This window comes from Numenius arquata, chromosome 8 (assembly GCF_964106895.1).
Source record: "Numenius arquata chromosome 8, bNumArq3.hap1.1, whole genome shotgun sequence".
NCBI lineage: Eukaryota > Metazoa > Chordata > Aves > Charadriiformes > Scolopacidae > Numenius > Numenius arquata.
In genome coordinates this window covers 29246851-29263933 of record NC_133583.1, presented here as the reverse complement: position 1 = coordinate 29263933, position 17083 = coordinate 29246851, and the positions used below count along the sequence as shown (strand labels likewise).

Genomic DNA, 17083 nt, shown 5'->3' with positions numbered 1-17083 from the left:
CAAAATTTATCTTTGCTAGATGTTGCAGTAAATAAGTTCATTTTGTAATGCAATACCAAGTAAAAATTTTGAATTAAAAATTGAATTTTAAATAGTATTTAATTTGACTTCAATGTGTTAAGGTTATTAATCAGAAAACAGCACTGTAAAATTTGTAGTTACATTCATTCCTGCCCTGTTTTTTAGTGTAAGTTCTTTATCCAGCGCTGTTACAAGTGTTGAAGGAGTATTGCCAAAATACACAGACCAAGAGATGAGACAGAAATAGACCTGGACTGAACTGGAGTTCAGTCTGGAGAACGAATTTAGAGAGCACTATGAACCGAATTTTACTCGGTTCACGTTGTTGTTAACAAGGGGAAATAAACAAAACCAGAAAGTAATCTGATGACCCTTTCAGATATTCAGTGTGAGTTAAGAGCCTGGGCCAGCTTCAGGAACTGATTGCTGCTCCCATGGTGTACAGTAGGGAAGCTGTGGCTGTAGCCCCTGTAGCTGTTTATTCTTTTGTGTAGGCTGAGGGAAGCAAATGAGTCAAAGCTTGCATGCTGTAGAGCACCAGCAAATGCTGCTTTCCCACCCCTCTGTGCACAGAAGAGCTGCATAAGAGCATGGGCAGCAGATCTGTACGTACTTATTTCACTGCGATGGCTCCAGGCTTGAACGTAGGGGACCACCTAGTTGTAGGCACTCACATAATCTCCATGGCTCTTTCAGTCCTTTGGCCTCCCTTAGGGACTGTCAGCTGAGTTGCCAGCTGTGGCTGTGTTTTTTGTGATTTCGGCAATCATCCATTGAGGGCTGGCTAGAGGCAGCCAAAGTCATTTCAGAAACGATGGCTGCTGGCCCTCTGATGAGAACAGACCTCCAGGGCTGTTCAAAGAACCAAGGGAAAGGAGGAAGGTGGGTCTCCTCCAGATGCCAGGATTCTGTATGTTTGCTTGTCCCCAGAAAGGAAGAAAAAAACCAACAACTTGCTTTGTGTCAATCTTTTTACATTTGGGATGTTTCATATCCACTGGCACAACTTTAAATTTTAAGCACATAGAGTCAAGTTTTCTGCTGTCTTTGCCTCTTGTTTGTGCACCAGCAATAGACGAAATCTTCTGGCCAACCACTGGGGACATTCAAGTGGATTATTTCCTTGGAACAGTAATCAACCTGTCGAACCTATTTAGTTCAATCTTTCTTTTTCTTATTTCCAGCCCGTGGGAGCAGATTTTTCAATCAGTGGTTCCACGGTGAGTGTGATGTAGTACCACTCGTGCAAGGCGCTTGAGAAGCTCTGAGGCTGTTCCGTGCATCACCCCTTTAAGACAGAATTTCTAGCAAACCTAGATTTGTTTTAGTGGTCTCTGGGTAGAAGAGGTTACTCTGCACGTCCTGTGGTTTATGACTGTAGTTCTTAGGAGGTAGGGTTAACAGTGTGCTAGTTGTTGCTGCACTGGCCAAATCAGCACCTGATTTTTATTTGGTTAATAACTTTTAGACAACTGCACTTGGGGCCCATAAGCTAAACTTAGTGCTTGTTGCAGTAGACAAAAGATGATAATATTAGATTTTATCCACTGTAGGTCTCCAAGCTAGCTTTTCTTTTCCAAGAAATGTAAACATGTATAATGCCTTGGGTTTTTTTACCATTGTTCTTTTCCTTTAAAAAAAAAAAAAAAGACACAGGCTCATAAACAATGGGAATATGTTATAACAATGGGAAATAACAATACAAACATGACACTTACTAAGGCACATTTTCAGTGAAACTTCTGTTAAATCTTTGGTCTCTGAGTTTCATCCAGGCTTTGACCACTCCCCCGAGGTGTCTGGTGAAGAATTTCAAGCACACCACCAATTACCATCGCCATCCATGAGGATAGAGCTTCAGTAGTGCTCCACTAATGCTAGGTTAGGCTGCTTAACAGTGCTTGGCAGTTTGCATGGACTATCTGTTTTTTATTTGAATAGCCAACTAAAGAAAAACTGTGTGCAGTCTGACTTCTTCCAGTCTGTTGTCGTCTTAAAGTGAAGTTTGCATAATAAAGTTCATAGTCATAAGTCATGAGGCTGAAAAACTATTTAAAAAGAAAAATAAATGACTGCATGACTGCATTAAGGAAACATGTGAGCTTGCTGGGTTTGTTTGGCTTTTTTCTGTCTGGTTAAAAATCTGGTAAAAATTGCTCACTGCAGTTCTTGAGCTTTTCAAAAATTTAATTATACCCAGGTTAGAGTCTGAAAGCTAAAAGCAAAAAAGTCACGAGGGAGTATCTTTTAAGAAGAAACTTTAAATAGCTTATTATATGTTCTAGTGCTAAGCATCTTGGCTTACTCCAGTGCTCCCCGAGTCCATTGGGAGGGTCTTTCCAGTGGGGTGTATGTTAGCCTTGGGGGACTTTTGATTAGTAGGCAGCATCTCCAATGATGCTTCTTCTGGAAAGTTTCAGCAAGGTGTTTAACCACACAGCTCCGTCACCTCCATCCATCAATATGAATTGAGGGTGTCCTTCACTTCAGAGCATGAAGCAGAAGGCTGTAAGTTTGGGGTTATGGTCTTTTTTTTTTTTTTTCCTAGGTGGTGGTTAGTAATACTTACTTACCTAGATTGTATTTTCAGTCATCTGCTGGGGTTCAATAGTCTACTAAAGAAATTTGCAATCAGTTAAAAGTGGAACAGCATTTTAGATGCATTTATGGTGAGAACATAATGGTAAAAAATCTTCTGATTCTGTGTATGTATGTTAGCTGTTTGGGAGAAATTTTCACTGTAATTTTAGATGGCAATTACAAGTATTTTTCTTTTATTTAGTTCCACCTGTGACATCATAATCTGGTGTTGGAAAGGACAAGAGAGCACTGTGAAACATTTCTGATGGCAGCTCCCAAGTCATCTGTAGTAGGGCAAAGACCTGATGTGTAGGACCCAATTTCCTGTTAGGAAGTTAAAGGTTTCTGCTTATATGCCCTGAGGACAGACAGCTGGCTGGAGGCTGATTAAGAATAACTATCATCACTCTTATTTTCTTAATCCTTGGTAGGTAGCTGCTCCTGAAAGTCTTCAGACAAGTTGTAAGCAAATCTTCACAGTGAATTGGATACCAAGAAGGAAGCTTGAGAAGAGAGCTGCTTCTCAGATCAAGCTCAGATAAATCAGATGAAGCTCAATGCTCAGCACTGTTAGGAAATAGCTCTTACGGGATAATTGTACACCAAGTTCTTTTGGCAGCAACCCTGCCTTAGGCATTTTGGCTGCCCCAGCTGATCATTCCCAGTCCTTTATCATCTCTTCACTTGTGGTGGAAGTACTTGAGAGCGTGTACAGGAAACAAGACTGGAAGACAGATCAAATACAAAAAAATATATGTATATAAATAAAATAAGGGCACGTAGGGATGTGTATATATGAAACCCATATTAGACTTCTGATCTCAAAAATTGTCAAAATTGCCATAGGAAGCAGCACTCAGATGGAAAGGCAATATGGGAATTGCTTAAACTGGTACGACTCACGAAATGAACATATGTAACCATGCCCAGTGTGTGATTTTTTTATTTTTTCCCCACCATCAGACATACATCTTGACGTATGTTAGAAATGTATGCTGGGGTGCCTCCACTGGGTTCCCTAATTCCCATTCACATCATCGAGAATCTTTCCTTCTCCTTCCCCAGCCCTTTGTCATACGTGTATTTTCAATGATCCCAGTAAATCAGAATCTGCCAAAATTGTGTGACAATAATATACTTACTCTATCTTCAGGCTGTCAAATAACTCATTTGCATAGTTTGACCTGTAAATTCTTATTTATACTGTTTCACTTGAGTCATGATGCTTAATGTACAGTGAATGGTGAAAACAGTGATTGCTTTGTACATACAGCTTCCTGATGAAGGTGTAGGGATCTTTTGTGTACTGCAGCTCTGAAAATGATTTTTCATGGGGATATCAAAGTTTTCGTAGTACACATTTTCATTTTTTCGAGGTATGCGTTTAAGAAACATGTATGTTTTAATGAGTACAGATCCTTTTTTTTTTTTTCAGACGCCTAGTGCTAAACTTGACAGTCCACTTTAGAAATAAAAAAGGATGCAGGAGATAATTGCCACTCAGTTATTCTTTGTGTTATAAGGTGGGGGAAACGTTCTATTTCTTGAGCTGTATACTGTGTAATGAAGAGATAACTAAATATACTTTGATCTGTTCAGTTCTGGGCCAGAGGTCCAGTCTTTCACTCCATTGCAAAGATGCAGCAGTGGTAAAAATCTGCACAACTCAGACTATTAAACTAGTGGAACTGGAATAACACATCGTTGTGTGTAATGAAACAGGAATGTAGTAAAAGGCTGTTGTAATTACATTTCTTACTAAAATATCAGGTTTTTGTTGCTGTTATATGGGTTTTTGTGGTTTGTGTGGTTTTTTTTTTCCTTTTTTCTTTTTAAATTTGTAGTGTACTAGTTCTGTAGTTTATTTGTTCTTTGGAAGTATCTGAAGGTGTTTCTTGGGAGGGTGTATGGTTTGTCTTGTGGGTGGTTTTATTTATTTTTATTTTTTTTTAATTCTGGATGTAGTAGTTTTGCATCAGGGAAATGTCCTTGGTCTGATTTAGAAGAAGGAATTCTGTGGGTGAGAGCCCTTCACAGACTTAGTCTCTCTGCTGAGATTCCTTTGGCTACTCGGTATCAATTAGAGCTTTTTCTTTTTTTTGCTTCCAGAACAAATTCAGTGTCCCGAGTTGAGGAGAGCTAGGCAAATGGCTTCCATATTCCTTTGCTAGATCTCCTAAAACATCTAGTTGTCCAAACCAGATACTTGGGTGCAGATGTCTTCCACGGTCAGGGTTAAGACAGTGCCACCCTCAGCAGTAATTATGTGTGATTGTGTGTCGTTGAGCAATTTGTGGTTTTTCCCAATGTGGTTTTTCCCAATGTACTTGCTGTTTGGTTTGTGTATAAACATGCAGCAATTTGAGATGTGGCAGAAAGTCGTGGAAAAACATTGGAGCCTTTCAGAGTGGCCAGTTTCTCAAGTTACTAGGGACTTATTTGCTTATTTACAAAGGAGATGTGTTTTTATCAGTTTTGCCCTAGAAAGGAAATACCAAGACTCTTAATCTCTGTCAAATGGACTGGTACAGAGATTTATGTTGTCGTGTTTGTTTAATTGCTCAGGTACAAGCTCAAACACCGTAGTGGTTATGCTGAGTTTTGTGATTTCAGTTTCGGAAGTCCAGGCTTTGTTCAGTAATGTGCAACCTTTTTTTTTTTTTTTTTCCTTTCCTACATTATCAGTTTTCTGTGTGTGTGCAACATTGTCTTGGATCCCCATGTCAGTTTGAAAGAACTTTTGAGACGAGAGAGTTGAGTTACTGCCTAAGAGAGAGACGCTGCCTTGCTTTGCCTGTATGGGGTTTTTCAGTTTTTGCATCAATCGCCTCCAGAGGACGTGGGACAGCTTTGGAGTAATGAGCAATGGGGAGACCTCCCTAACAAATGAGTCCCAAATATTCCAATATCGGTGCCTAAAAATTGATTCCTATTTCAGCATTGGAATGGACACATTCTGTTGGAATATTTCACGTGTCAATCTTCACGTAAAAAAACTAATGAATTTAAAAAAGAAAGGTGGTGTTTTTTTTTTTTCTTCTCCTTTACTTGGCCTTGTTGCAGGATCTAGTTTCTAAATAAATATTCTGTATTTAGAATGATACGTTTGTAACTATGTTTGACTTGAGGAACATCTGACTTGGATGTTTGACTCTTCCATGCAGTTATTAATACTTCAGGTAATTTTGAATGTGGGTAAACATGCAAATGGACCTATGAGTTGATTTGCTATATGCATACAATTCAAGATGCACGAAAGAACAAAGTTGTGCCTTCGCTGCTTTTTTCAGACACCAAAAACAACTTTGGGGACTGACACATTGGTCTTTTTCTCTTTAACGATGTTTACTATTTTCTGTTAACTTGACTCAGGGGTCTGTACTGGAACCAGTGCTGATTAACGTCTGTGTCAGAGACATGGACAGTGGGATAGAGTGCACCCTCAGCAAGTTTGCCAACACCACCAAGATGTGTGGTGTGGTCAACATGCTGGAGGGAAGGGATGCCATCCAGAGGAACCTGGACAGGCTGGAGAGGTGGGCCAATGCGAACCTCATGAAGTTCAACCAAGCCAAGTACAAGGTCCTGCACATGGGTCAGGGCGATCCCGTGAACAAATACAGGGCAGAGAATGGCTGGAGAGCAGCCCTGAGGAGAAGGACTTGGGAGTGTTGGTGGATGAGAAGCTCAACATGAGTCGGCAATGTGCGCTGGCAGCCCAGAAAGCCAAGCGCATCCTGGGCTGCAGCAAAAGAAGTGTGGCCAGCAGGTTGAGGGAGGTGATTCTGCCCCTCTACTCTGCTTTGGTGAGACCCCCACCTGGAGCATGGCGTCCAGCTCTGGAGTCCTCAGCACAGGAAGGATACGGACCTGTTGGAAAGGGTCCAAAGGAGGGCCCCGAAAATGATGAGGTCTGGAGCACCTCTGTTATGAAGACAGGCTGAAAGAGTTGGGGTTGTTCAGTCTGGAGAAGAGAAGGCTCCAGGGAGACCTTATAGCAGCCTTCCAGTACCTAAAAGGGGCCTACAGGAGAGCTGGGGAGGGACTCTTTATCAGTGAGTGGAGTGATAGGATGAGGGGTAACGGTTTTAAACTGAAAGAGGGGAGATTTAGATTAGATATTAGGAAGAAATTCTTTCCTGTGAGGGTGGTGAGGCACTGGAACAGGTTGCCCAGAGAAGTTGTGGATGCCCCATCCCTGAAGGTGTTCAAGTCCAGGCTGGATGGGGCTTTGAGCAACCTGGTCTAGTGGGAGGTGTTCCTGCCCATGGCAGGGGGGTTGGAACTTGATGGTCTTTAAGGTCCCTTCCAACTCTAACCATTCTATGACTGCATGTTTTCTTGATGTCTTACCTTAGTCAATGCCACAAAGCTTTTCAGTATTGTTTAGATGATAGCTCTTACACAAGGTGAACTTGTACACTGTACTACTGTAAAACTGTTAAACCCTTTAAGTGTCTTCAGAAACGCTGCCTGAACTCATGCTTCACAGTTAGCATCGCCAAAGCGCTAAAACCAGTTCTCCATTGTGATGTCTATAGTTCTTTAACAGTGCTGTAGTTTAGCATTGCACAGGCGTTGGTGTCTCAGACCTGCCCTGCCTCCGTGTATTCCTTCTACAGAGCCATGTCCGGATTGATGACTGCAAATTGATTTAGACTACAGTTTTTCAGGTTCTTACCATATCAGTAATTAAACTTTCTGTAAGAACTTTCTGTGGTGCTCTGTAAGAGAACTTACCATTCTTTCCTAAAGTTCTTTTTGGAAGTAGTTCCTAGGTGGCAGGTAAACTTAAAGCACTTCTGGTAATATCTTCTCACTTTTTATCAAGTCCGAATACTTTGAAGACCCGAGTTTCCCTACACTGATGAAACAATCTTGGTTGGGTTGCACTTCGAAGTAGCAGAATGAGGATAAAAGAAGGTGAAGGCTATACATTGGTGATGGCTATTTCAGCTTTTTTGGCAAGCAGGTCACATAAGCTGGTGGCATGACAGCATGTGAAAGACAGTAGATGCTGGGTTTTTGGTACAAGATGGTGAGAATCAGTGACATCACCATTTAGACCTAGAATGATGGGCTTGTAAAGCTATGTGTGAAGAGCACTGAATAACCTTCATACAACTCGGAGAAGATTAGATTCCAGCCCAGAGTTGGATGGTTATTGCCATTCCAGATGCCTTCTGTATCGTTAATTGATTAGTGTTGGCAAACTGACTGTAGCTGTAAGTTTACATGAAGTACTCGCATCATGGCTTACAGTTGGAAGTAACCTGGATGTCCCTCAGATAGGAGCTGACATAGAGCAACACGGCTGCTGTCTTACACTGGGAGTGTCGGTGTCATTCACTTTGATGCTGTTTGTCCCTTAGAGGAGATCATTGTAACTGAAGATGTAAATGATCCTATTCACTCCTTCCTAGGGCCTTGCTTGACCTCAGGGCGAGTTGATGAGCTCTGGCCTTGGTTGTGGAATTGCCTGGGGGGATCTGCCCTCTGTGCGGCTTCTCACACTTCACTGTGTGAAGTTCTCAGTTCTGTCCTGACAACAGATAGCTCTCTACTTGATGCTGACTAGGCCATACTCCCTTTCTAACCTCTAATCTAGGTGTTATTTCAAAGATCTGCTCTTTGCTGAGCTCACAGCAGAGGGCGGCCAGAGCCTTGGCGTGACCCTGCAGCATCCTGGCACGGGCTCGGGCTTGGCACCCGCGCGCCCTGCTGGAGCCAGCCCTCACTGCCTGTGAAACAAGGCAAAATTTTCATCCAAACTAAACTGGGTTTGCTGTTTTAGCTTAGCTGAAGTATGTTTCTTCTCAGATCTTTATTTTATAGGGAAAGAAAGCCTTTCCAAAGGATTTACTGCTTGAGAATTGAAAAATGTAGTCCCTCAACTGATGGGAAATAATGGAGCTAGTGGTTTTACTATATGTATAAACCCCATTCTGTTATATGCTTTGAAAAAGTGGTTGGCAGGAGATAGATTTGAAGCAAAACAATTTGGAGATACCTTTATTGCAGGCATTTGCTTTAAAGAGTACCCAAAGGAGGATGGTACCAGGTGGAGCGGGAGCATGGCAGGATGAACTATGTGGAGGAATGGTGAGTCCTTATAGTGGCTCTTTTGATGATAGTGTAGCATCTTAGTTAACAACATTCACATATAAATGGCTCAAATCAAAGCTATACAGAAAAAAAAAAAACCCCAACAGTTTAATATTCTAGGAAAGGTTTCATGTGATTTCTTGGGTGACTTTCAAACAAATTAAAACCTATGCTTAGCAAAAGGCGCTCGTAAATAGACACCCTCCCGCCCCAAGCAAACGCATGTGTGTGATTTTTAGTAGACTTTAGTGATGGCTGATGTTGAAACTCTAGTGAAATAAAACTTTGGATTGTAAAAAAGAAGAATGTCTAGATTATGTGAAAGATAAGTGCATATTAACTTTTACAGAGCTTGGAAAACACTGGATGGTCTGCTGAGGCAGCACTTCCAGTTAAGCTACAGCTGTATTAAATTGGCAGTTTCAGTTTCATGCCTTTTTTTTTTTTTCCACCCTGACTGCATAATTGTACCCCATTTTGCATGCCGGTGCTCAGCTGATCTCTTTATGAGTTGTTTGGGTCACTAAACTAGCAGAATTCTATTAACTTTTTTTCTTTTTGTGTCTATTTATTTATTTATGGCTTAGCACCCTGAACCAGCTTGCTGAGCTAGATGAATGCCATTACTGGCACAAGAGCGGGGTGGGAATGCCTGCCCAGGACAGGGAAGGAATAAAATGCATGAGTGCCAAAACAGATTAAGGTAAACTGTCAGGAAATCACAGCCGTAGGAAAACAGCTGGTTAGAATCACATTTGATACCAATTAGGAAGGCAATTCCTGAAGGGGCAGAGAAGAGGCTTGTGGTACAGCTAGTGTGATTGGGAAACACTCAAAATACGTGCTGCCATTGCTCACACACCCCAGATGACTTCAATTTGATGTCGTTGTCATTTCTCAAGATACAAAGACATGGCAAACACTACTTGTCTCTGCGTCAGTTCTCTTTGGCAACTGCTGCTAGATACGCTGAGATAGGCATTGGGCTCACACTGGGCTTCTCCAGTTAGAGGGTACATATTCTTTCAGGCAAGAGATGTGCTTTTTTTTTTTTTCTTTTTTCTTTTCAGATCGATCAGCGGAGTGCATGTGCATAGTCTGTTCAGAGAGGCTTCTCCTTCACTTTTACCTATACAACCGTTCCTGGAAAAATACACTATTATTTTGGTGCAGCCGCATTTGTTTTAGGGATTTTTCTTCCCTTCTGATAACTAAGAGCAATTAAATGATTGGTGAGAAGTACATGTGAAACAAACACAACACAGAATGCTTTGGGTGCCTATAAATGTTTGATACCTAGACATTGGTAATACTGGGATGATTACTAGTTTGATTAAGTTACTAGATTTGGAATCATAGATTTCAGTGCTGACTATATCATTCCTTTCTATTCAATGCTTTTAGTTTGTTTTTTACTACCAGATTTTTATGAATCTGAAACAGCTCTTCAGTTCAAGTTGTCCTTTGATAACTTTGTGTTTTCCTCATACTTTGCAATTTTTTTCGTCCTAGAAATTGGTCCAGTGACTATAACCACAGATCCCAAGAAATTTCAGTTTGAACTCAGGGAACTTTACGTTCAGGTGAGTAACATGTTCATTCTCTATGTGGTTCTAGCAAAGGCCCTGGTTACTCCCTCTCATCTTTCCTCTCGTGTTGGTGTTTCAGCTACAACGCATCATCAGGATGTAGGCCAGCTATCTCTCTCGTTTTACCTGCACAAACTGTTGTTTTCCTGTTCTCTGGTCATCTTAATTTATGATGACATTTAATTATGATTAATTACTTAGTTTACATCATTGTGTGGAGACTCAGGTCAATAACACAAGAAAGAATAGTTACGTAGTGCTAACATTTCTTTTGCATTTTAATGAGTCCTGTCACTTGTTCACAGACACTTTTATGAACTTACTGTGTTCTGGAACTTGTTTCCCATGAAAGCCCTTCATTAGCTTTAAATAACCAATTTAGGTGCAAAAGGACTGTAAGACCCATCAAGTATTACTTAGGTAGTGCCTTCACTGCCATGCATTACTTAGCACCAACCCATTCAAAGGCATCAGGTTGACTCTTGTCTTATTGAAACCCTGTTGAATTGCTTCTGTAGCTGCGCTTAGGAGACAAGTTTTTGAACTAGCACACCCTTGGTGGACTTCCCCTGGGTGAGAACGAAGCACAGATGGCATCTGGATCGGGTGATGGAAAGAAAGGGAAGCATTGGAATGGAACTACCCTTACTGAAAGAAAACATGATCCTATTGTCTTGTCTTTAAATCGAGGAAAATGCTTCTGAGCTGTGGAAAACCTTGCTGGAGTCAGTAGTGCCAGACAGACTCTCCCTTAGAAACTGGCACATGGTGTAATCCCTGTAATAAAAGATTGTTTGAAAGTCAGTAGTGCTAGTTTGGGAAGAATAAGTAGTTTAAAATTTGGCAGAAAGATTGAACTTCAGTGAAAACAAACATAAATTTTCAAGGAAGTAGAAAATGCCAGCCATTATGCTTTTCTCCTTCATAGGGAACTTTAAGCTTTAAAAATCCTTCCAGTCTTTATTTTTTGTTTTCTGAACAGCTGCACTGGAAAATAATTGCAGTTATTTCTAAAAGGTATATGATTTAGATATTGCTTTTGGAAATTTAAAACTCTTCAATTACAAGCAAGTTGTTTAAAAGTTTCTGTCTAATGAATTTAAGATTTCTTTCTTTAATCTTGATTGATTGCATATTTTGGAATCACTTTCAAGATGTTCTCATTCAGCTAAATTAAGACTTTCACTGACTTGCATTCACTCATTATATTGGTGAAGAATCAAAATATAAATTAAAGAAGTGATTAGAACAGGACTGATAGGACATCTTGGAGTAGTTCTTCCAGGAAATGTGAACACTTCCTACATGTTTGTTGTTAGTATTTTTCCTACAAAGACAGTTATAAGATGCAAGAATGGATATTGTGGAGGTAGGGGAAATTTTAAGGGAGGTTTATTTTTAAAAAGGGTATAGAACAAATATTCTCATTAATGAACAAAGCTAAAATAAAGGTAAAGATAGATTATTTTAAGGAGTCTTATGTATAAAACATATTTGATAAAAATATGGTGTCCAGGACTACTACGAAACTTGTCCTCCCTGGACATCAAGATAAGCTCAGCTCTTGTTTTCCAAAAAAGTTAATGCGGTCACAGAATGATTGGAAGGTCTGTACGTGACACTAGAAACAGGCTTTTCGCTGGCATTTGACATCAGGTAAAAATGAGTCTGGATGCATTTCACTGAAGAAACTGGGCCCTATTCCTTTTACATTCAAAATGATAAAGGAAGTATTTCTTAGACACCTCATAATGTTGATCCTATTTTGCCTATGTTTGGTCTGTAATTGACTGTTAATCATTCTTATGGACGGCACGACAATAACTTGTATGTGGGCAGCAGTGGCTTCTTAGTGGCTTTGTTTTTTTTTTAAAGTGTTAACCAGCTTTTTTGGGTATTCTTGTATTAAATACAGTTATCACAATGCATACTTATTTGGACAAGCAATGTATTTAAATCTTGTCTATATGAAAATCTTTTAAAGTATTTGCATGTAGGTTGAGTGTTATGAGATCCCGTGATACAGATGCCGACACACTTGCATCAGCAGTTATGAAAAGACCTTATTTGAGTATTTCTCAGTGTAAAAACTACGACTTAATGAAAAAAGTCTTCTGTAAGAACTGTTGATAACAATTTTAAATCAGATACTAAATTTATCCATTTGTGATTGGATACAATGCTATTTAAGTATATAGTTTTACAGATATTAAATGTAGATATAAGAAATGTGAATAGTAAAGATGAGCCGAGCTAACAACCTGAATTTCTGTGTGCCTGTCCAAACTGAATGGAAAGTGAGACTTGCTGAGCTTTACTCACCTCTGTTTTTCCAGAAAACTTCACAAGGTAATTGTAACCATATTTAATTGCGCTTTGGAGAGAAAGGCAGGAAACATTGAAAGGAACATTTTCTTCTTTTTTCAAATAAAGCTAATACATTTTTGTTTCATAGTTCTATGTAGCTGCCTTTTGAGACTACACCTTTTCTACGTTATGAGAATAAGAAAGTTCACACTTGTTCTCAGAATAACCATTTAGCTCAGCAGTGCTTTTCCTATTATACATAGAAAATAGATGCTGCCATACAGAATATTACATGGAACAATAATCTAGTAGGCTTGAAGTGGGAATAGACACTTTCCTGTTCCAAGTAGGTGTCTATAGAAAATTATCTATTATCTTGACTTTGCTTACAAATTAAAGCTTTATGTGGAACAGTCTTTTGCTGAAGATGACTTTCACTTTGCAAGAGCAGGAAAGAAATAACTTGGATATACTGATCTGTTCCATAGCATTATATAAGCATTGCCAAGGTAAGGTTCTGACATGTATGTCAAAAATATTTTTGGAGAATTTCTCTTGAATTTCAGGCAGTCTGGAGTCTACCACTTGCTTTTCCCATAAAAGTTAGGCTGTATTTAAAAAGGACTGACTTTATAAAAAGGACAACGCTGATGTACTTATTCTTTAACATAGATGAGAAGCTTATTGATATTCTTGCTTTGAAATGGGATTAAAGATACTGATAGACTAAAAATTGTTACTGACATGAAAATTTTATTGGGGGCAGCTGAAATTCTTAAGGACTAGAGGACTGGGGGAGACAAGTTTTGTTTTTTTTCTGGTTTATCTGTCTGTGTGAATGTTTAACCTCAAAACATAATTTCTGATGGCATCTCAAGAATTAAAAATAGATGTGACAATTACATTATCTTTTTTTCTTCTTCCTTTCCAGCATGTGGGCACTTGTATAGAAATACGTGTGAAGGCATGTTGATTGTAGGATAAAAAAAACCAAATAACTTTTATATTTAATCTTGAAAGAGCAGAGAGATGTTGCTGTTTACAGAGGCAGGTTTTACAGTTAGTCTTCAGCTCTTTGAAGCTCTATGCTGAGTTCCCTGCGTTGACTGCCCTGCAGTGTGAGGTCTCAGTCAAGTTCTTGATGTTCTGGTATCTAAAGGTCCTCCTGGAGCTCAGCGTTGCTTGGCTGAGATCGTTTCCCACCTGTGTCTATGACCATGACCACCCATGGCTCAACATGAGCTGCCAATGTGTGCTCGCAGCCCAGAAAGAAAACCGCATCCTGGGCTGCCCCTCTACTCTACTTTGGTGAGACCCCCACCTGGAGTACTGCGTCCAGCTCTGGAGTCTTCAGCAGAGGAAGGACATGGACTTGTTGGAACGGGTCCAGCGGAGGGCCCCAAAGATGATCAGAGGGGCTGGAGTATTTCTCCTATGAAGACAGGCTGAGAGTTGTTCAGCCTGGAGAAGAGAAGGCTCCGGGAGACCTCATAGCAGCCTTCCAGTACCTAAAGGGGCCTACAGGAGAGCTGGGGAGGGATTCTTTATCAGTGAGTGGAGTGATAGGATGAGGGGTAATGGTTTTAAACTGAAAGAGGGGAGATTTGGATTAAATATTAGGAAGAAATTCTTTTCTGTGAGGGTGGTGAGGCACTGGAACAGGCTGCCCAGAGAAGTTGCGGATGCCCCATCCCTGGAGGTGTTCAAGGCCAGACTGGATGGGGCTTTGAGCAACCTGGTCTAGTGGGAGGTGTCCCTGCCCATGGCAGGGGGTTGGAACTCGATGATCTTTAAGGTGTCTTCCAACCCGAACCATTCTGATTCTATGATTCTATAAGTGCTGCATACTACCAAAGCAATGATAATTCTCAGCCATTAAGGGAGTGTGTGAGTATAGGAAATGGAGCTGTCAAAAGAGCTGGAGCTAAACAAAACATGGTGCTCCCAGAAAAGGGAAGAGTCACCATGACACAAACCATATTCAGGGATAACCACAATCCTTCCTTGGACTTTATTTTCCCGAAGGAATTGTTGCGGTTGTTGCTTGTGAGTGAGTCTGTGACAGTACTCTGCAGAAACCATACAATGCTTAGGATAAAAACCAAAGTGAATATTTATTAGAAGCTGAAAAAGTATGTCTTGAATGTCACAACAGAATGTAACTTGTTTGGTATGTTCTTTTTTCTTAGAAAAATGTTTTGTTTTTTTTTTTCTAATTGTGAACAGGGTGGTGGAGACTGTCCGGAGATGAGCATCGGGGCAATAAAGATCGCTCTAGAAATTTCTCTTCCTGGTTCTTTCATCTATGTGTTTACTGATGCACGATCCAAAGATTATAGACTTACCCATGAAGTACTTCAACTCATTCAACAGAAACAATCACAGGTACAGAGGGGATTTACAATCTGAGCTGGTTTATGCATTTAGTGCCCTGTTTTCTCAATAGTGAAGGGTAAAATTCTTCGATGTGAGATTTAGTGAAGTCTTTTTATAGAAGGGACCATAATAGTGCCATTCTAGAGAATTTTTTTTTTTTAAATAGAAAGTTAACTGGTAGGGTTAATAAGAAACCTAAAGGAATATTCTTTTAGATATTGTGAGTTAAACGGTGCAACTGAACCTTTTACCAGTATATGTATTCTTGTTCAGCTTACAACTTATGTGGGTGTTTTTATATTGTTCTGAAGTAAGTATTCTGTGAAGTAAAGTGCTGGTAGATGAGTAACACTTCTAAAGTGGTACCTGTCTGTTCGTTTTCTTCTTCATTGCTTTTTCCATCAGCAGTGAGTGCAGTATGGCTGTCCTTCATGCAAAGTAATGTGAACCCATGGCAAATTGATACGGTTCCTTTGTTGTCGTGCCTTAATGCCACCTTTGCAATATTTTCCTAAAGTTTGCACCATGTGCCAAATGATTATTTTTAAAAAATTTTATTTTTAATACAGGTAGTATTTGTGCTGACTGGAGACTGTGATGACAGGGATCATATTGGTTACAAGGTCTATGAAGAAATTGCCTCGACAAGTTCTGGTCAAGTTTTTCACTTGGACAAAAAACAAGTTAATGAGGTAACTTTGCTTGAATTCTGCAATATATAGAGAAAACAAGGCAGGAATTTATACTCAAAATCTTTTAAATAACCTGATCCTGGGTTAAGGATAACAAGGGGAATTTCTAAATGTTCTGCTGTTGGTATGTGGACTGTGTTCCACCTTTTCCCTTCCTTCTTTTTCCATCTGCTATATCAGGATGCAAATCTGCCACTTTATGTTAGGGAAGTGTGAACCGCCTATCTGAACAGAACCTTACCAACTTCCCTCTACGTGTGCCAGAAGGCTTTAAGGAGGAGAGCCTTTAAAATAAGGAGCAGTTCTCTGCTCTGAGTAGCCCAGTGGCCTTACTACTCTGAAAGAGAATGCAGTATCAACTCTAAATGAGCGTTTTTTTAGCAAGCAAAGGATTTCTGATAAGCCTGGACAAAAATGTTCCTCACGTTATGGGCCGATAAGTGTGAGCTAACAGTTTTCATTGTTCACACAGTAACTCTGGTAACTTTTTAATTGAGGTTATTGTTTCAATAGTTTTGACAGCTCGGCTGACTTACCGGTAATTGTGATTGCTGACCCACATTCTCGAATGACTATTTTCCTTGCAAACTCCAGTGAGTCTTATGCAGAAATGAAATTACAGTAGTGCATGAGAAAATAATTTGGAGAGAGATGAAATCACATGTTGGTTATTTGGGGAGCTGCAATTCTTTATAAATGTTCTAAACTCTTTGACTTTGTGGTATAGGCAATAACTAGATGAAGTATTTTAATAAAAATTTGCTTTGGTTTGTTCCTTTTTCTTTCTTTCCGAGAATTTGAGCAATGACAAATGTTAGAGATACATTGCAGTTTTTCTACTGTTGTTGCCCAGAAAAACTGAAGTTCTTATTGGGGATGTTATAAGGTACTGATGATGATGTGAAGGTGATCAAAAGGAGGAACTTCCCAGAGGATTTATCCTCCCAAAGTCAGATAGGTTAAAAGTCAGAGGAAAAGAAAACAGCTGTTGGGACTGCGCTGTTACTGACCTGCATTTTGTAGTAATTTGTGTATGAAGGGTAAAACTTCTCTCAGTGAGACTCCATGAAATCCCCTTATGCAGAAGGGATCATGATACTGCCAATGGGAAATGCTTTTTACCAAGACTGAAGTTTTTGGATAAAGTTTTTGATTGATTGTTTTGTTTTTGTTTTCTTCTGGTTTTGGGAGGTAGAAGTGAGCAGAAAGATCAACTTGTAGGCGCTAGGCGACCCTGTCATCTTAAGTGGAGCTGGCATGCAGTGTTCTGTCGGCTGTCTGCGTCTGCTTTCTGAACTTCCTGGCACTTTCCCACTTCTAAGAATACCAGTTTCTGCTTGAATGGTTAGTCAGTCTTTGAATTTTGAGTAAGGTTTTAAGCAGGGGGTTTCAGTAGCTGCTTTCACCCCCTTC

The 17083-nt window shown here is 40.0% G+C and overlaps 1 protein-coding gene across 1 annotated transcript in view; it reads left to right on the top strand.

Annotated features, from left to right (window-relative positions):
• HMCN1 (hemicentin 1) overlaps positions 1-17083 on the top strand; it is a 202018-nt gene that overhangs the window by 26077 nt on the left and 158858 nt on the right. Inside the window, exons 2-4 of the mRNA XM_074152276.1 lie at positions 10219-10289; positions 14829-14987; positions 15548-15670. Coding sequence (XP_074008377.1) covers positions 10219-10289; positions 14829-14987; positions 15548-15670 — 353 coding nt within the window. The remainder of the gene's footprint in view (positions 1-10218; positions 10290-14828; positions 14988-15547; positions 15671-17083) is intronic.